The following is an 18378-nucleotide window of genomic DNA, read 5'->3' on the forward strand; positions in this document are numbered from 1 at the left end:
GAATAATACACAATATCTTTCCTTTTAAAAAAACACGTTTGGTGCAATAAACTGCAATACTTGTCATAACTTTACCGGTGTAAAGTGCCAATGCTCCAACACAAATATATTCCAGCTCAGAATTGATCTTTGATTCCAAATCCCGATAGTAAAGAATCTGGAACTCAAACTCAGATAACAGAGGGCTCCCTTTCATAAAGTCTTGAATGGTCTCTTCCCTCTCTCTCTGCCAGATGTGGTGGTAACATTTGAACTGTTCGAGAGCAGTGAGAACGTCCTAAAGAAAAGGTGAGAAATATGGTTAGCAAACAGGGGCTGAGGAAATGCTGCTACTTCGTTTGCACAACAGAGTTCACACTAAAAGTATTCTGTGGTCACTCAGCTTGTTCAGGTGGGCGTTGAAGAACTCATGGCACTATTCAAAGATGAGCTGGTGAGGTCTCTTGATGTCCTGGCCAACATTTATCCCTCAATGGGCAACATTTTAATTAGTCATCTCTACCTTTTGTGGGATCCTGCTGGGGCTATCTGCACACAAAATAACTCAGACTGCATTTCAAAATAACTATGGCTGTCAAGTGCCATGGGACATCCTGAAGAAGGGAAGGCTACAGACTAAACATCTTCTTTCTGCCTCTCTTTGCATGGGTGAACTCAGTGGCTCACTTTACACTCCATTCCGATTTACCTATTATTCTTCATGTGGGGTAACTGTTAACTCAGTTGGCTAGGTGGCAAGAGTGCGATGCAGATGACCCCAATGATGCGGGTTGAATCCTCATACTGGCTTTGGTATTTCATAGAGGACTTGCCTCCTAGCCTTGCTCCACGCTTGCACAGTGGTGCTCCTCAAGCTACAAGTTGCCAAAATTCCCTTAATTGGGAGAGCTGCCAATTCGGGAGTATGGCTAGGTGCATTATTCTTCATTAATTTCACGGCATTGCAATGATTTAAAATATCAAAGTGTTAGGTAACATCGTATCAATTCATCATGCTTGCTGCTGTTAAATATTTGATCTAGGTTTATGAAATTTAATGTCAATTGCTTGTTATAACAGAGGCCGGGATGCTCCTTTCCAGGGACTAAGGCCCACGCCAGTGGGAAGACCGGCGCCAACAACTCCGGCGTCAACGGGCCCCCAGGGTGAGGAACTCTCACCTGTCTCGGGGGCGAGGTGGACGCCGGACGGGTTGGCGCCGCTCCAGCCTGTGCCGAAGGGACTGCGCGAGTTCGCGCATGCGCCAGCGTGATCTCGCGCATGCGGGGAATCGCCGGCGTGTTCTCTTCTATGTGCCAGCCATGGCGGAGTCCTTCAGGGGCCGGCGCGGAAGGAAGTAGTACCCCCACGGCACAGGCCCGCCCGCAGATTGTTGGGCCCCGATCGTGGGCCAGGTCACCGTGGGAGGTCAGATCCCCTCGCGCCCCCCTGAGGACCGCCCCATCCGACTTACCTGCCAGATCCCGCCGTGTGGAACCATATGTAACCCACGCCAGCGGGACAGGCCAAAAACTGATGGCTGCTCGGCCCTTTGGGGCCCAGAGAATTACCAACGGCCCCTGACCGGCGTGGCATGAACCCCGCTCCTGCCCAAAAAACGGCGCCGGAGAATACGGCAGTCGGCGGCAGAGCTTGATTCGCCCCGCCCCCCCGGGGATTCTCCGACCCGGCGGGGGGTTGGAGAATCCCGCCCAGAATGTTTCAAAGCATGTTGTGAGCATAAAAATGCAGAAAGAACCACATTTTGCATTTATATGGAGCCTGAATGGAATAAAATGTCCCAAGAGATATCACAAGGATGTTGTAAAGCAAAATTTGACACCTAAACACATAGGGAGGTATTAGAACAGATGACTAATAGGTTAGGCAAACAGGCTGTATGTCAGCAGTGACACAGTTAGTCACACTTTTACCTCTGAGCTACAAGGATCTGGGTTCAAGTCCTTTTCTAGGGCGGGTTTGACATTCCAGTATGGTACTGAGGGAGTGCGATATTGTCTTTTGAATGAGATGTTAAACTGAGGTCCCATCTATCTGCTGGGATGGATATAAAAGATCCCAAAGCATTATTTTGGAGACATGCAGTGGGGTTATCCGCAGAGTACAGGTCAACATTTATCCCTCAATCAACATCACAATAACAGATTATCTCGACATTACCACATTGCTGTTTCTGGGAGCTAGCCACATGCAAATTGGCTGCTGCATTTCCTACACAACGGTGGCTACACATCAAAAGCTCCTTCACTTGCATGAAGTGCTTTGAGACATACAGTGGTATTGAAAAGCACAACATAATTACTTTCTTTCTTTTTAAGGAGAATCTCAAATGAGGATAGAGAAGTAAAGTGATGGAGAGGTTTTGAGAAGAGAATTTCAGAGCTTGTGGCTCAGGCAGCTAAAAACACTGCCACCAATGTAATTACAATTGGGGATGTTCAGGCAACCACAATTGGGGGAGTGTAGGTTTCTGGGCAGGTTGGAGTTGGAGGCGTGGATGAAGATTTCAGCAGCAGGTTAGCTGTGGCAAGGGGGGAAATGGATAATTGTGGAAACAGGTGGTTTTAGTGATGGCGCGGAAGTTCATCTCAGGGTCAAATATGATGTCATGGTTGCAAACAGTCTAGTTCAACCTCAGACAATTGCCAGGGGGAGGATGGAGTGGGTGGCTAGAGAATGATGTTTGTAGCAGGTATCGGAGACAATGGCTTTGTTCTTCATAGAGTCACGGAGGTTTACAGCATGGAAACAGGCCCTTTGGCCCAACTTATCCATGCCGCCCAGTTTTTACCACTAAGCTAGTCCCAATTGCCCGCATTTGGCCCATATCCCTCTGTACCCGTCTTACCATATAACTGTCTAAATGCTTTTTAAAAGTCAAAATTGTACCCACCTCTACTACTGTCTCTGGCAGTTCGTCCCAGACACTCACCACCCTCTGTGTGAAAAAATTGCCCTTCTCATATGCTTTTGTATCTCTCCCCTTAATCCTATGCCCTCTAAATTTGGACTCTCCTTCCTTTGGGAAAAGATGTTGACTATTTACCGTAACTATGCCCCTCATTATTTTGTAGACCTCATTAAGTTCACCCATAAACCTCCTACCCTCCAAGGAAAAAAGTCACAGTCTATCCAGCCTCTGCTCATAACTTCTTCACAATATTTAATTGAAGGAGATTTTTCCTCATCTCCTGTTGGACATTAGGCAAGCAGTCTGATAGTGGAGAAGTCAAGAGAAGTGATAATGAGCTAGTGTTGGATGACACCATTGCACATTTGAAAACTAAAGTATTTTTGGACGATGTTACCAAAGGGCAGCATGTAGATGAGAAAAAGGTGAGCCAAGAATAGGTCTTGGGAGAGCCCAGAAGTAACCATGTGGGAGTGGGAAGAGAAACCATTTCAGGTGATCCTATGACAAGATTTGATAGACAGGAATAGAACTAAGTGACTGCAGTCCCCACTGGGATAGATGACGGTGGCAAAGCGATGGAGGAAGATGGTGTGGTCAACAATGTCAAAGATTGCAGACAGTTTGAGAAAGATGAGGATGGATAGGTTTACCTATGTCACCGTCACATAGTATGTAATTTACAACTTGGATAAGAACCATTTGTGTAATGTGACATGGACACATCAGAGGAATTCAAACAGATTTCCTGCACAAATGGGCACAGATTTGGGAGGTAACAACCATTCAAGGACCTTGGAGGGAAAAGAGAGGTTGGAGATGGACTGGTAAATTCCAAAGATGATGGGGTCAATATCAACTAACATGGAAGGCAGAAAGGACATTTTGCCAGCGGTTTACTGGGTATAAGGTCAAGGGAGCAGGAGGTGCGTCTCTGGGCATGAGGGGAGAAGGAGAGAATAAAGTACAATAATGGTTTTGAGTTAGCAGGTGCATTACACAAGTGAGGTTTAAAGCCGTGTTTTTTTCAGTGCCTCTTTCTGGGATGTTCTCTAGCTTCCAGGCAGGGGTGTCTTCTATGGGGGCTCCCAGGTGACAGTCTCCCTAATTAGCAGGGTCTCTGGCAGGGGTCTTTCTAATTAGAGGGGTCTCTGGCAGGGGTCTCTCTAATTAGGGGGTCTCTGGTGGGAGTCTCTCTAATCGGGGGGTCTCGCTAATTGGGGGTCTCTGGTGGGGGAGTGATGGGGGTGGGGTGGGCAGGTCTTACATTGTGGGAGGATTGGGGGAGTGGCCCTCCGATGGACTTCGGGGGCAACTGCCTTAAAGAGTTACCCCGTGGCCCACCGCAAGGTCCACTGCGTCAAGGCTATGTTTATCAAGAGCTACTCTAGTTCTCATGGTTTAAGACCAATTTGCATCCTCCTGCAGGCGTGGGGCATCAATCGTGATCCCGATACCAGCGGGAGACCGGAGCATCGGAATGGGATTGGTTTTTTAACCTGTCGCTGGATTCTCCGCCCAACTGGGAACTCCACTACTGGAGGTGTAGAATCCAGCCCAATGATGAATGGAATTGTAAATTACCAGAATCCGCTCATAAGGTCGCCAAAGGAACCGAGAACTGGGCTGTAAAATTTTATTGAAGAAATGCTACAGGGAGCGCCGACAAAAAGCATACTTATTAGTTGCAGCACAATAAATTATATGCTCTATTTGCCTGCATTTTAAATCACACTTTTTTTTATTTCACCCTCTGCAATGTATCTCAGTTTTCGGGGACTCGGGTGAAGCTGTTAGAGAGTTGAGTCCATTGAGCATTTATGTGGTCTTTTAATAGAATGAAATCTAATTTTGAGGTTTGCCGGTGTCTCAATTTTTAAACTTTATATTGATTTATATCATGTGGTTTAGGAGAGATGAGAAGTAAACTACACTGCCAACTGGGAAGGCAGTCTACTCTCAATAGTTACAGCTGATTTTGATGGGCCAAACACAATTGTAGAAATGAAGAAGCACAAAGTCTTCATTCAAGCATTCCACATCATCCTGCATCAAGTGAACATGAGTGTACTCCAAAAAAGAACATGGCAAAACAGCACTTCTGGCTCCAATTTGAACATTCAATTGTGAAAGTAACAACAATAATTTAAAAGACAAGTTGGTCATATTTTTGATCAACATTATGTCAGAATAAACAAACTTTAAAACAGAATCTTATAAATGTGGTATTTCTTACCGTATTAGGAAATTTGATGTTCAACAAACATCAAACTACTTTTTTTACAGTGAGTGAAAATGTTCAGCAGAATTATGGACTGAGAACAACATTACAAAGCCAGTTAAACCTTATTTAAAAATGTGGAACTTTTTCATGGGTTTTTATACAGCAAGACAAAAGCTGGAATTTCGGCAGCAATGTGCATTCCCAATGTTGTCACCAGACTATGCACCATTTTTGCTCTTTCTCATTATTCTCTGTCCCACATGATATAATTAAAATTCTAGGAATTTATAGGCTCAGCCGGCCCTCCTTTCTATGCATTGTAGAAGACATTGGGCGCGATCTTCCCAAAAGGGAACAAAGTTCCCGAGCGAGCGTGTTTAGCCACGTGTTTCCCAGCACTCGCAGTGCCGAGAAATACTTGGCTATTCAACGCAACTCGCTTTAAATAAGGGGCCTAAACGGGGAACACGCGACTAAGGCTGCACATAGCCCTGGTTTTACAATGGTGAGCTCTGCTCGCCGGAACGCCCGTTTTAAAATGGCATCCCGATCCCAGGCCCACAAAGAAATCCCAACCTCCCCCCGGCACGAATGCAACATGGGAGGGTCCCCCAGATTTGCCAAAAACTGATTCCGCCCATTGTGGGCGAGATTCCCCTTGCAAGATCTTGTGAGATTGTTGTATCTCACAAGTTGAGAGCCAGGTAGCTCCCGGGAGCCGGGTCTCCCGGCTTTCACCGGTCATACTGCACCGCAGCGTGATGCTTTTCTGGCACAGTGTGGCCGGAAGATTGCGCCCATTGTCTAAAATCATTCTTCACAGGGTTAATTTGAGTGCTTATGGTGAACAGAAAAGCCTGTAAGGACTCTGCCAGTCAACACCCTGGGATAGACACACATGTGGATAGTCCTGACACTGCTCTTTAGGCCCTCATTTTCTTTCCTTGACCGACCACCTCTCTACCTGACCACCCTCCCTCTCATATCCACAACATCAGGTCCTTCTCACTTCACTTCTTCATGCCCTGGACTCCCCGGATCCCTGCCCATCACCGCCACAACCCCTACTACTGACTTACTGGAGCCAGTCGCAAGCCTCTATGCAAGCTCCAGCTCCCCTCCATTAAGCTGCAGAGTTAAACAATGAAAACCGCTGATCTTACCCACAACTGTATAAAGCTGACTGGTACACACATCCTTTAAACAATTGCTAGGAGATTCTTTACCCCAAAGATAGGACTTTATTAAAAACTGTTTCACACTTAGATTCAGGTCTTTTGGCAGATAAGGGGTTTAGTGTAAGGGTGAGGTAGGTGATTGGGGACTACGTGGAGATTAATCAGAATGGGGAGGTATCAGCGGCCACGTTCTATGAGGTGTTGAAGGCAGTGGTCCAAGGGAGAATATCTCGTTCAAGGTGCACAGGGACAGGAGGGAGGAGGAACATGGATGGCTGTTGGACGAGATAGTCGAGGTGGAAAGAAAATGCGCGGGGGCCCCCACAAAAGAGTTGTTGGCGGATTGGACGAGGTTGCAGGGGCAAGTTCAATAGGTTGACAACGGGAAGGGCAGTGGACCAGCTACGGAGGGCGAGGAGGTGCGATATGAATATGAGACGAAGGCAAGCCATATGCTGAGGAGACAGCTGCGTCCAGGAAAACTTAGCGGGAGCGAACAGGGAAGGGGAGGTCGTTTCAGCATTGGGAAGGATAAATTAAGTGTGCAGGGGGTATTAAGTGTTCAGGGAGTAAGCTGCACAGGGCTGAGCCAGGTGCAGAGGAAGGGGATATGGGACGGTCTCTGGATGGGTTGGAGTTTCCAAGGTTGGAGGACGAGAGGAGGTGGGCATTGGAAGAGGGGCTGAGGGAAGTGATTGACAGCATTAGGGGGATGAAGTCAGGGAATACTCCAGGGCCAGACGGCTTTCCGGCGGAGTTTTCCAAGGCGTCCGCGACAGAAATGGCACTGCATTTGTTGGCGACATTAAGTGAGGCATTGTTGAAGGGGGCGCTGCCAGAGATACTGACACAGGCATCGAACATGCTAATCCTGAAGAAGGGGAAGGATCCGTTGGAGTGCGGGAGTATAGGCCCATTTCATCGTTGAACACAGATGTGAAAGTGCTGGCTAAGTTGGTGGTGGGAAGGATGGAGGGATGCGTGCCAGGGTGGTTGTTGAGGATCAAACAGATTTCGTAAAGGGTATGCAGCTCTCCAGTAACATCAGGAGGCTGGTAAATGTGGTTTTGACTATCAGTCGGGCGGGTGCTGGAGGTCATTGTTTCTATGTATGCAGAGAAGACTTTGATCAGGTGGAGTGGAAGTATTTATTTGAGATCTTGGGTAGGTTTGCGTTTGGCCCGAAGTTTGGGACGGTGCGTGTGCTATAAGTACATCCGGTGTCAAGTGTACGTACAAATGGGATGAGTTCACAAAATTTTGGGCTGCATCGGGGAACGAGACAGGGATGTCCACTCTCGCATTTGTTGTTTGCATGGTGTTTGAGTCCTTAGCGATGGCCCTCAAGGGATGTGTGGAGAGGCAGGGGATGGTGAGGGGGAGCAGGGAGCACCTGATTTTGCTGTACACGGATGGCCTGTTATTGTTCGTGTCGGACAAATTGGAGAGTATGGGGAGGATCAAGGGAATACTGGAGAGGTTTGAGGTTTTCTCTGGGTATTATTATGGGCCAGGGTTTAGAGAACACCAAAGTATATCATGGAGTTCACCTGACCTACAACTTTTAATAGATTTTGGTTATGAGGAGCACAACGGCCCACTTTCCAAGTGTTATGCAACAGAGATCTTAAGTATTTTTAAACAAAACAATGTTTATTCTATGAATCCAGTTAACATTTTCTAAGCACACAGTAAACATCTTATCAACTACCAACACAAATACCCACCCCCCCCGCAAAGATACAGTACTCTATATGTAACCCTTAATAACTTGCCAAGCAACATCCATGAACCAAACACCCTTTATCTACCAAAACAGTAGGTCTGAATTCCTTACAGACAACAGGTATTACTTTGAAATTATCAAGTGGTCTGGAGACATTCTTTAGCATGCAGAGAGAGACACCAAAATATACCATCTTTGTTTGAATGCAGCTCCCAACTGAAAACAAAACAAAAAAACTCAGAGCCACAAAGCAGCTTCCAGCTCAAAAGCAAAGTAAAAGACAGAATCACAGCCATGCTCCACCCACACGGTGACACCACTGCAGCCATTTCATAAAACACATTTTTCTCAAAGGGACCCTCACATGACAATATAAGTTAAACGGCGGGAAGAACGAAATGTTCACGCTGAATGCGGCGGAGCAGGGGGCCAACTTGGGGATGTTTCTATTTAAAGATAGCTTGGGAAAGGTTCAGGTATTTGGGGATTCAGGTGACGAGGGAATGGGCTACGGTGCATAGGTGGAATTTGACAACGTTGGTAGAGGAGATTAGGTGGAATGTTAAGAGATGGGGACAGGATTCTCTGACCCCGGGACTGCTCTATGGGCCCCGACCACCCCCCCCCCCCCCGGCGGTTCTCCGCCTGGGATGGGCCAAGCGGCCGTAGCGAAAAACCCGGGTCCCGCCGGCGTCGTTCTAACCTGGTGTTACCCGGTGGGACCTCAGCGTGGAAGGGTACGGGGGTAGCCTGTTGGGGGAGGGAGGGTCCGATCCTGGGGGAACTCCGGTGTGGTCTGGCCCGCGATCAGGGCCCACCAATCAGAGGGCCGGCCTCTTGGGCTAGGTGGGCCTCCTTTGTTCCGCGCCGGCCCCTGTAGCCCCATGTTGCGTTGGGCCGGCGAGGAGAAGGGAGACACCACGCATGCGCGGACCGGCGGCACTCATCTGACGCTGGGATCGGCAGCTGGAGCAGCATGGCTCGCTCCAGTGCGGTGCTGGCCCACAATATGGGCCAGAATTGCTGATCCTGAGGCCATGTTCACGCCGTCGAAAAACGCGACGGCATTTACGATGGCGTCAACACTTAGCCTCAGGATCAGAGAATCCCGCCTGGGATACATTGCACCTGACACTGCTAGGGAGGGTGCTGGTTGTAAAAATGAATGTTTTGCCAAGCTTCTTGTTCATTTTCCAGACCCTCCCAATCTTTCTCCCTGAGGCCTTTTTCCGGAAATTGGAGACAGTGATTTCAGAGTTTATATGGGTGGGGAAGGTGCCCAGGGTAAAGAGGGCTCTGCTACAGAGGCAGAAAAGGGGTTTGGCAATTCCAAACCTGCTGCACTGTTATTGGACAGCAAATGTGGAGAAGGCGAGATGAAAATGGGGTGGGGGGTTGGGAGTGGATCAAGATGGTGGAGGAGTCCTGTAGGGAATCCACTCTGAGGGCTTTGGTGACAGCTCCGCTAGCTTCGAGGAAGTATACAGGGAGCCAGGCGGTACAGTCAACGGTTAGGATGTGAAATCAGCTGCGGAGACACATTAACTTGGAGGGAATGTCGTTGTTGATACCACTGTGCGGGAACCACAGATTTAAGCTGGGGAGATGGTATAGGAAGTGGAAGGAGGCAGAGCTGGTGAGGGTGAGGGACTTGTATTTGGAAGGGTAGTTTGCAGACGTTTGAGTTGCCGAGGGGCAGAGAATTTAGATTTTTGCAGGTGAGGGACTTTGCATGAAAGGAGTGGAGAACGTTTCCCATGTTGCCGGAGAACACCCTATTGGAGCAACTGCTGCTCCCGAATGAGAGGGTAGGAATGGGCACATATATGGATGGTTGGGGGAGCAGGGAAGGGGAGCCAAAGTGGTGAGGATCAAGAACAAACGGGAGGAGTTGGGGGGGTAAATAGGCTGTGAACTGTAGTGCGAGGCGATGCTCAGGGTGAATTCGACCTCCTCCTGGAGGATGAGCTTCATTAAGTTCAAGGTGGTGCATATGACCTGGACGAGGATGAGTGGGTTCTTCCAAGGGGTGGCCAATGAGTGTAAGAAGTGCGGGTCGGGCCCGGCAAATCATGCGCACATGTTCTGGGGTTGCGAGACACTGCAGAGTTACTGGTGTTTGGGACGTTACCTAAAATTGTGGAGGTGGGGGTCAGGCTGGACCCAATGGTGGTGATCTTTGGGGTATTAGAAATGCCGGAGGTTCGGGGGGGTATGTTGTATTCTATGTTGGGTTGGGGGTATGGAGTGGGGCTGTTATTTGGGAGCTGCGTCAGAAGGGTGTGGTGGGGCAGTGCGAAAGCGCGGGCTTTCCTCTGGTTTCCCGCGTTGCGGGGCTGGGGGGGCGGAGACGGTGACGGGGGAGGTGGGGCCTTAACTGGTTCTTCCCCGCGCTGGAGCGGTGCCTGGAATGAGGGATAGATTGGGGGATGATCCCACTTTGGGAGGGGTCGGGTTATTGGCGGGAGTTTCCGGGGTCAGCAGAAGTTAACTGACCCACGGAAGTACAATGGAGGACGGTTCGCGGCTGGGAGGGTTCCTAGCCTGGGGGGGAAGGGAGGGGGAGAAAGGGGAATACCGGGTTGCTGCTGGTAGGGTCAGGAAGGAGCTGGTGGGGGCTGGGGGGACAGAGGAGAGGTGTTGTCGCTGTGGGGACTGGGTCGGGCAGGGGGTGCTGGCCTGGGGCGGGCAGTCGACGGGCTACGGCTAGTCAACGGGGGAGGGGGGCGGGACGCCCTCTGATCCGGTTGGTCACCTGGAATGCGAGAGGGTTGAATGGGCCGGTGAAGCGGTCGAGGGTACTGGCTCACCTGAAGGGGCCAAAGGCAGATGTGGCAATGCTTCAGGAGACCCACCTGAAGGTGGCGGAACAGGTCCGCCTGAGGAAGGGATGGGTGGGGCAGGTTTTCCACTCTGGGTTGGGTGTGAAGAACCGGGGAATGGCGATTCTGGTGGGGGAAAATGTGTTGTTTGAGGCATCAGAGGTGGTGGCGGATAAGGGGGGTAGGTATGTTATGGTTAGGGGCAGGCTACAAGGAGAGAAGGTGGTACTGGCTAGTGTGTATGCCCCAAATTGGGACGATGTGGACTTTATGAGGCGTATGTTGGGACGGGTCCCGGATCTGGAGGCGGCAGGTCTGATCATGGAGGGGGACTTTAATATGGTGTTGGATCCTTCACTGGATCGGTCCAGCTCTAGGACGGGTAGGAGGCCGGCAGCAACCAAGGTACTGAGAGGGTTTATGAACCAGATGGGTGGGGTGGATCCATGGAGGTTTGTGAGGCCGAGGGCACGCGAGTACTCTTTCTTCTCCCACGTACATAGGGTCTACTCTCGGATAGATTTCTTCGTGGTGAGTAGGTGACTGATTCCGAGAGTGGAGGAGGCCGAATATTCGGCCATTGCAATCTCCGACCATGCTCTGCATTGGATAGAGTTGGAGATGGGGGAGGTGCGGGGCCAGCACCCGTTGTGGCGGTTGGTTGTGGGGTTGTTGGCGGAGGATGTGTGTAGGAGGGTCCGGGCAAGTATTGAGGGGTACCTCGAGGTGAATGATACGGGGGAGGTTCAGGTCGGGATGGTCTGGGAAGCCCTGAAGGCAGTGATTCGTGGGGAGCTGATATCCATCCGGGCACACAGGGAGAGGAGTGAGAGGGATAGACTGGTGGGGAAGAGGCTGGAGGTGGACAGGAGGTATGCAGAGGCACCAGAGGAGGGACTGTTGGGGGAGAGGCGTAGCCTGCAGGCTGAATTTGATTTGCTGACCACTAGAAAGGTGGAGGCACAGTGGAGGAAGGCACAAGGGGCAGTGTACGAACATGGTGAAAAGGCGAGTAGGATGCTGGCTCATCAGCTCCGCAAGCAGGATGCGGCTAAGGAAATTGCTGGAGTGAGAGACAAGAGTGGGAATGTGGTGCGGAAGGGGGTAGAGGTGAATGAGGTCTTCAAGGACTTTTACGGGGAACTGTACCGGTCGGAGCCAACGGGGGAGAGGAGGGGAATGGAGAGGTTCCTTGACGGGCTTTCTTTCCCGAAGGTGCAGGAAGAGAAGATGGAGGGGTTGGGTGCGCCGATTGAGCTGGAGGAGCTAGTTAAGGGGATCGGGCAGATGCAGTCAGGGAAGGCACCGGGGCCGGATGGGTTCCCGGTGGAATTTTATAAAAAGTTTGTGGACCTAGTGGGCCCCTTGCTGGTGCGGACACTCAATGAAGCGTGGGAAGGGGGGACTTTGCCCCCGACGATGTCACGGGCGCTGATCTCGTTAATTTTAAAGAGGGACCAGGACCCCCAGCAGTGTGGTTCATACAGGCCCATATCTCTCCTCAACGTGGATGCTAAGGTCCTGGCAAAAATCCTGGCCACCAGGATAGAGGACTGTGTGCCGGGGGTTGTGCACAAGGACCAGACAGGTTTCGTGAAGGGAAGGCAGCTGAACACGAATGTGCAGAGATTGTTGAATGTCATCATGATGCCGGCGATTGAGGGGGAGGCAGAGATAGTGGTGGCACTGGATGCGGAGAAGGCCTTCGATAGAGTGGAGTGGGGGTACCTATGGGAGGTGTTGGGGAGGTTTGGATTTGGTGAAGGGTTCATTAGATGGGTACGGCTGCTATATGAGGCCCCAATGGCGTGCGTGGCCACGAATAGGAGGAGGTCGGAGTACTTCCGGCTTTACCGAGGGACCAGGCAGGGTTGCCCTCTGTCCCCCTTGTTGTTTGCACTGGCAATCGAGCCGCTGGCAATGGCGTTGAGGGATTCAGAGACGTGGAGAGGCTTGGTGCGAGGTGGAGAGGAACATAGGGTGTCGTTGCATGCCGATGTCCTGTTACTGTATGTGGCGGACCCGGCGGGAGGGATGCCGGGAGTGATGGAGTTGCTAGCTGAGTTTGGGACCTTTTCAGGTTATAAATTAAATTTAGGCAAGAGCGAGGTGTTTGTGGTGCACCCTGGAGACCAGGAGGAAGGAATTGGTAGGCTCCCGCTTAGGCGGGCAGGGGAGAGTTTTAGGTACCTGGGGGTGCAGGTGGCCAGGGACTGGGGGACTCTTCACAAGCATAACTTCACCAGACTTGTAGATCAGTTGGAGGAGGAGTTCAAGAGGTGGGACATGCTGCCATTATCGTTGGCGGGGAGGGTACAGTCCGTCAAAATGACGGTGCTTCCGAGGTTCTTGTTCCTCTTTCAGTGCCTGCCCATCTTTATCCCCAGGGCCTTCTTTAGGAGAGTGACTAGCAGTATTTTGAGCTTTGTGTGGGCACATGGGACTCCGAGAGTGAAGAGGGTGTTCCTGGAGCAAGGGAGGGATAGAGGCGGGCTGGCGCTGCCCAACCTTCTGGGGTACTATTGGGCAGCCAATGTGTCAATGGTGCGTAAATGGGTGATGGAGGGGGGAGGGGCGGCGTGGAAAAGAATGGAGATGGCGTCATGTAGAGGTACGAGCCTGGGTGCCATGGTAACGGCACCGTTGCCGCTCTCCCCTAAGAGGTTTACCACTGGCCCGGTGGTGGCGGCGACCCTAAGAATCTGGGGACAGTGGAGACGGCATCGGGGGGAAACAGGGGGCTCGATGGAGGCTCCACTGGGTGGCAACCATCGGTTCATCCCGGGGAACAAGGATGGGGGATTTAGGGGGTGGCAAAGGGCGGGCATCAGCAAATTGAGGGACCTGTTTATTGGCGGGAGGTTTGCGGGCCTGGGGGAACTGGAAGATAAATTTGGCCTTCCCCAAGGGAACATGTTCAGATACTTGCAGGTAAAGGCGTTTGCTAGGCGACAGGTAGAGGGATTCCCTCTGCTGCCGTCATGGGGGACGATGGACAGAGTGCTTTCGGGGGTGTGGGTCGGAGAGGGGAAGGTGTCTGACATCTATAAGGTAATGCAGGAGGTGGAGGAGTCGTCAGTGGAGGAGCTGAAGGCTAAATGGGAGGAGGAACTTGGGGAGCAGATAGAGGACGGGACTTGGGCGGATGCCTTGGAGAGAGTCAACTCTTCCTCCTCGTGTGCGAGGCTTAGTCTCATCCAATTTAAGGTGCTGCACCGGGCCCACATGTCCGGGACTAGGATGAGTAGATTCTTTGGGGGTGAGGACAGGTGCACCAGATGTTCGGGGAGTCCAGCGAACCACGCCCATATGTTCTGGGCATGCCCAGCACTGGAAGAATTCTGGAAGGGGGTGGCGGGGACGGTGTCGAGGGTGGTTGGATCCAGGGTCAAACCAGGGTGGGGACTCGCGATTTTTGGAGTTGCGGTAGAGCCGGGAGTGCAGGAAGCGAAAGAGGCCGGTGTCCTGGCCTTTGCGTCCCTAGTAGCCCGGCGAAGGATCCTGCTACAGTGGAAGGATGCAAGGCCCCCAAGTGTGGAGACCTGGATCAGTGACATGGCGGGATTTATAAAATTGGAAAGGGTCAAATTTGCCCTGAGAGGATCAATACAAGGGTTCAAAAACGATGGCAGCCTTTTCTGGACTTCCTGGCTCAAAGATAGGTAACTTGGTCAATAGCAGCAGCAACCCGGGGGGTGTTCCTTATTGTAGTGTCTATTCTGTAACTTTATAGTGTGTTAATTTGTGTTGTTGTTAAAATGCTGTGTTGTTCATGGAGGTGGAGCGAATGTTTATGATTGTTAATATTATTGTTATTTTTGGTATTTTACGATGGTGCGTTATTGTTGTATAAATTCAAAATTTTTCAATAAAAATTATTTTTTTTAAAAAAGAAATGCCTGAGCTTGGGGGCAATGGAGGCAGCATATGAGACTGGAGGGGGTGTCAGTGTGGCCACCGATCTGTGACAATCACTGGTTTGTCCCGGGGATGCTGGATGGAGGCTTTAAGATATGGTAGCGGGCAGGGATTCAGAGGTTTCCAGATCTATTCATCCAGGAGGGCTTTCCGAACTTGGAGACATTAAGAGGAGTTTGATTTGCCGGGTGGGTACGGATTTCAGTATCTTCGAGTGCAGGGCTTTGTACAGAGACAGGTCCCATGCTTTCCTTGCCTCCCCCTGAGGGTACTACAGGGTAAAGTGCTGTCAGAAACAGGGGTTGGAGGTGGGATGGTTTTGGACATATACAGGGAATTGTTAGAGTGGGAAGGGGCCCCTATCAGAGAGGTGAAGAGGAAGTGGGAACAGGAGCTAGGAGGGGAGCTGGAAACTGAACTGTGGGAAAAACCCTTGAAAAGGGTAAATGCATCCTTGTCCTGTGCTAGACTCAGCTTGATTCAGTTCAAGGTAGTCCACAGGGCCCACATAACGGTAGCCCAGATGAGTATGTTCTTCGAGGAGGTGGAGGACAGATTGGGATGGTGTGGGGGTAGCCCGGCCAACCATGTTCATATGTTTTGGGCATGTCCGAAACGGAGGGAATTCTGGCAGGGATCTGCAGATGTTATGTCAGAAATCCTAGAAGGTAGGGTAACTCAGAGTCCAGAATTGGCAATATTTGGGGTGTCAGAGGATCCGGAGACAAAGGAGGGGAGGGAGGCCGATATCCTGGCCTTCTCCTCCCTGGTGGCCTGGAGACGGATCTTGCTGAGATGGAGGGATGGAGATGGAAATCAGGAGTGTGGGTCAGCGATATGGTAGAGTTTCTCAGTCTGGAGAAAATCAAGTTTGTTCTAAGAGGATCAATACAGGGATTCGCCCTGAGTTGGGAGCCATTCATCGATTTCTTTAACAAAAACTGAACGTCAGCAGTAAGGGGGAAAGGAGAAAATGGGGGGGGGGGGGGGGGGGGGGGGGGGAAGAGGAAAACAGGAGGCATGGAAATGTTAAATAAGGAAAGGGAACTTAGTATACGGGTAATTGGGGATAGGGCGGGAGAAATGGGGTACGTGGTTTATTGTTTGTTGTCATTTCAGGGGGTATTTTGTGCTTCGACCCGCGCAGTTATAGATAGATAGAGAAATACAGCACAGAACAGGCCCTTCGGCCCACGATGTTGTGCCGAACTTTTGTCCTAGGTTAATCACAGATCATAGAATTTTGGACACCAAGGGCAATTTATCATGGCCAATCCACCCAACCTGCACATCTTTGGACTGTGGGAGGAAACCGGAGCACCCGGAGGAAACCCACGCACACACGGGGAGGATGTGCAGACTCCACACAGTGACCCAAGCCGAAATCGAACCTGGGACCCTGGAGCTGTGAAGCAATTGTGCTATCCACAATGCTGCCGTGCTGCCCTTAAGAACAAATTAATCTACACTCCATTATTCTACCATAATCCATGTACCTATCCAATAGCCGCTTGAAGGACCCTAACGTTTCCGACTCAACTACTTCCACAGGCAATGCATTCCATGCCACCACTACTCTCTAGGTAAAGAACCTACCTCTGACATCCCCCCTCTTTCTTCCACCATTTACCTTAAATTTATGTCCCCTTGTAATGGTTTGTTCCACCCGGGGAAAAAGTCTCTTACTGTCTACTCTATCTATTCCCCTGATCATCTTATAAACCTCTATCAAGTTGCCCCCCATCCTTCTCCGTTCTAATGAGAAAAGGCCTAGCACCCTCAACCTTTCCTCATAAGACCTACTCTCCATTCCAGGCAACATCCTGGTAAATCTCCTTTGCACCTTTTCCAAAGCTTCCACATCCTTCCTAAAATGAGGTGACCAGAACTGCACACAGTACTCCAAATGTGGCCTTACCAAGGTTTTGTACAGCTGCCTCATCACCTCACGGCTCTTAAATTCAATCCCTCTGCTAATGAACGCTAGCACACCATAGGCCTTCTTCACAGTTCTATCCACTTGAGTGGCAACTTTCAAAGATTTATGAACATAGACCCCAAGATCTCTCTGCTCCTCTACATTGCCAAGAACCCTACCGTTAACCCTGTATTCCGCATTCATATTTGTCCTTCCAAAATGGACAACCTCACACTTGTCAGGGTTAAACTCCATCTGCCACTTCTCAGCCCAGTTCTGCATCCTATCTATGTCTCTTTGCAGCCGACAACAGCCCTCCTCGTTATCCACAACTCCACCAATCTTCGTATCATCTGCAAGTTTACTGACCCACCCTTCAACTCCCTCATCCAAGTCATTAATGAAAATCACAAACAGCAGAGGACCCAGAACTGATCCCTGCGGTACGCCACTGGTAACTGGGCTCCAGGCTGAATATTTGCCATCCACCACCACTCTCTGACTTCTATCGGTTAGCCAGTTTGTTATCCAACTGGCCAAATTTCCCACTATCCCATGCCTCCTTACTTTCTGCATAAGCCTACCATGGGGAACCTTATCAAATGCCTTACTAAAATCCATGTACACTACATCCACTGCTTTACCTTCATCCACATGCTTGGTCACCTCCTCAAAGAAGTCAATAAGACTTGTAAGGCAAGACCTACCCCTCACAAATCCGTGCTGACTATCCCTAATCAAGCAGTGTCTTTCCAGATGCTCAGAAATCCTATCCCTCAGTACCCTTTACAATTACTTTGCCTATCACCGAAGTAAGACTAACTGGCCTGTAATTCCCAGGGTTATCCCTATTCCCTTTTTTGAACAGGGGCACAACATTCGCCACTCTCCAATCCCCTGGTACCACCCCTGTTGACAGTGAGGACAAAAAGATCATTGCCAACGGCTCTGCAATTTCATTTCTTGCTTCCCATAGAATCCTTGGATATGTCCCGTCAGGCCCAGGAGACCTGTCTATCCTCAAGTTTTTCAAAATGCCCAACACATCTTCCTTCCTAACAAGTATCTCCTCGAGCTTACCCGTCTGTTTCACACTGTCCTCTCCAACAATTTGGCCCCTCTCGTTTGTAAGTACTGAAGAAAACGTCAACATGTTAAATTGTGAAAATTACAAATGCTTCTAAAATAAAAAGAAATGCTGGAGCTGATGGAGGGGAAGAGGGCTGATATTGTGGTGTTCGCCTCCCAGCGGAGGTCTTGCTAAAATTGAGGGCGGATTCGCCACCAGGGGTGGCTGGCTGGGGGGCCTTTATGACTTTCTCCGGTTGGAAAAGATTCAATTTGAGTTGAGGGGGTCAGTGGAGGGCCTTGAGACACGGTGGGTGTTGTTCATGGCAATGTTTGAGGAACTGTTCGTCGCGGGGGATGGGGAGGAGGGAGGAAGGTAGGTGGCAAAAGGAGAAAAATTGTACAAATGTGAACTGTGAGGTTGTGGAGTGTGGTATATCATAGAATCATAGAATTTACAGTGCAGAAGTAGGCCATTCAGCCCATCGAGCCTGCATCGGCACTTGGAAAGAGAACCCTACCCAAGCCCACACCTCCACCCTATCCCGGTAACACACTAACCACATCCAACCTTTTTTGGACACCAAGGGCAACTTAGCATGGCCAATCCACC

At 50.3% G+C, this 18378-nt stretch overlaps 1 protein-coding gene across 1 annotated transcript in view; it reads right to left on the reverse strand.

Annotated features, from left to right (window-relative positions):
- The window catches only part of dnah5 (dynein, axonemal, heavy chain 5), a 458053-nt gene that overhangs the window by 264221 nt on the left and 175454 nt on the right, over positions 1–18378 (reverse strand). Inside the window, exon 23 of the mRNA XM_038797206.1 lies at positions 76–277. Coding sequence (XP_038653134.1) covers positions 76–277 — 202 coding nt within the window. The remainder of the gene's footprint in view (positions 1–75; positions 278–18378) is intronic.

This window comes from Scyliorhinus canicula, chromosome 5 (genome assembly GCF_902713615.1).
Source record: "Scyliorhinus canicula chromosome 5, sScyCan1.1, whole genome shotgun sequence".
In the NCBI taxonomy this organism is placed as follows: domain Eukaryota; kingdom Metazoa; phylum Chordata; class Chondrichthyes; order Carcharhiniformes; family Scyliorhinidae; genus Scyliorhinus; species Scyliorhinus canicula.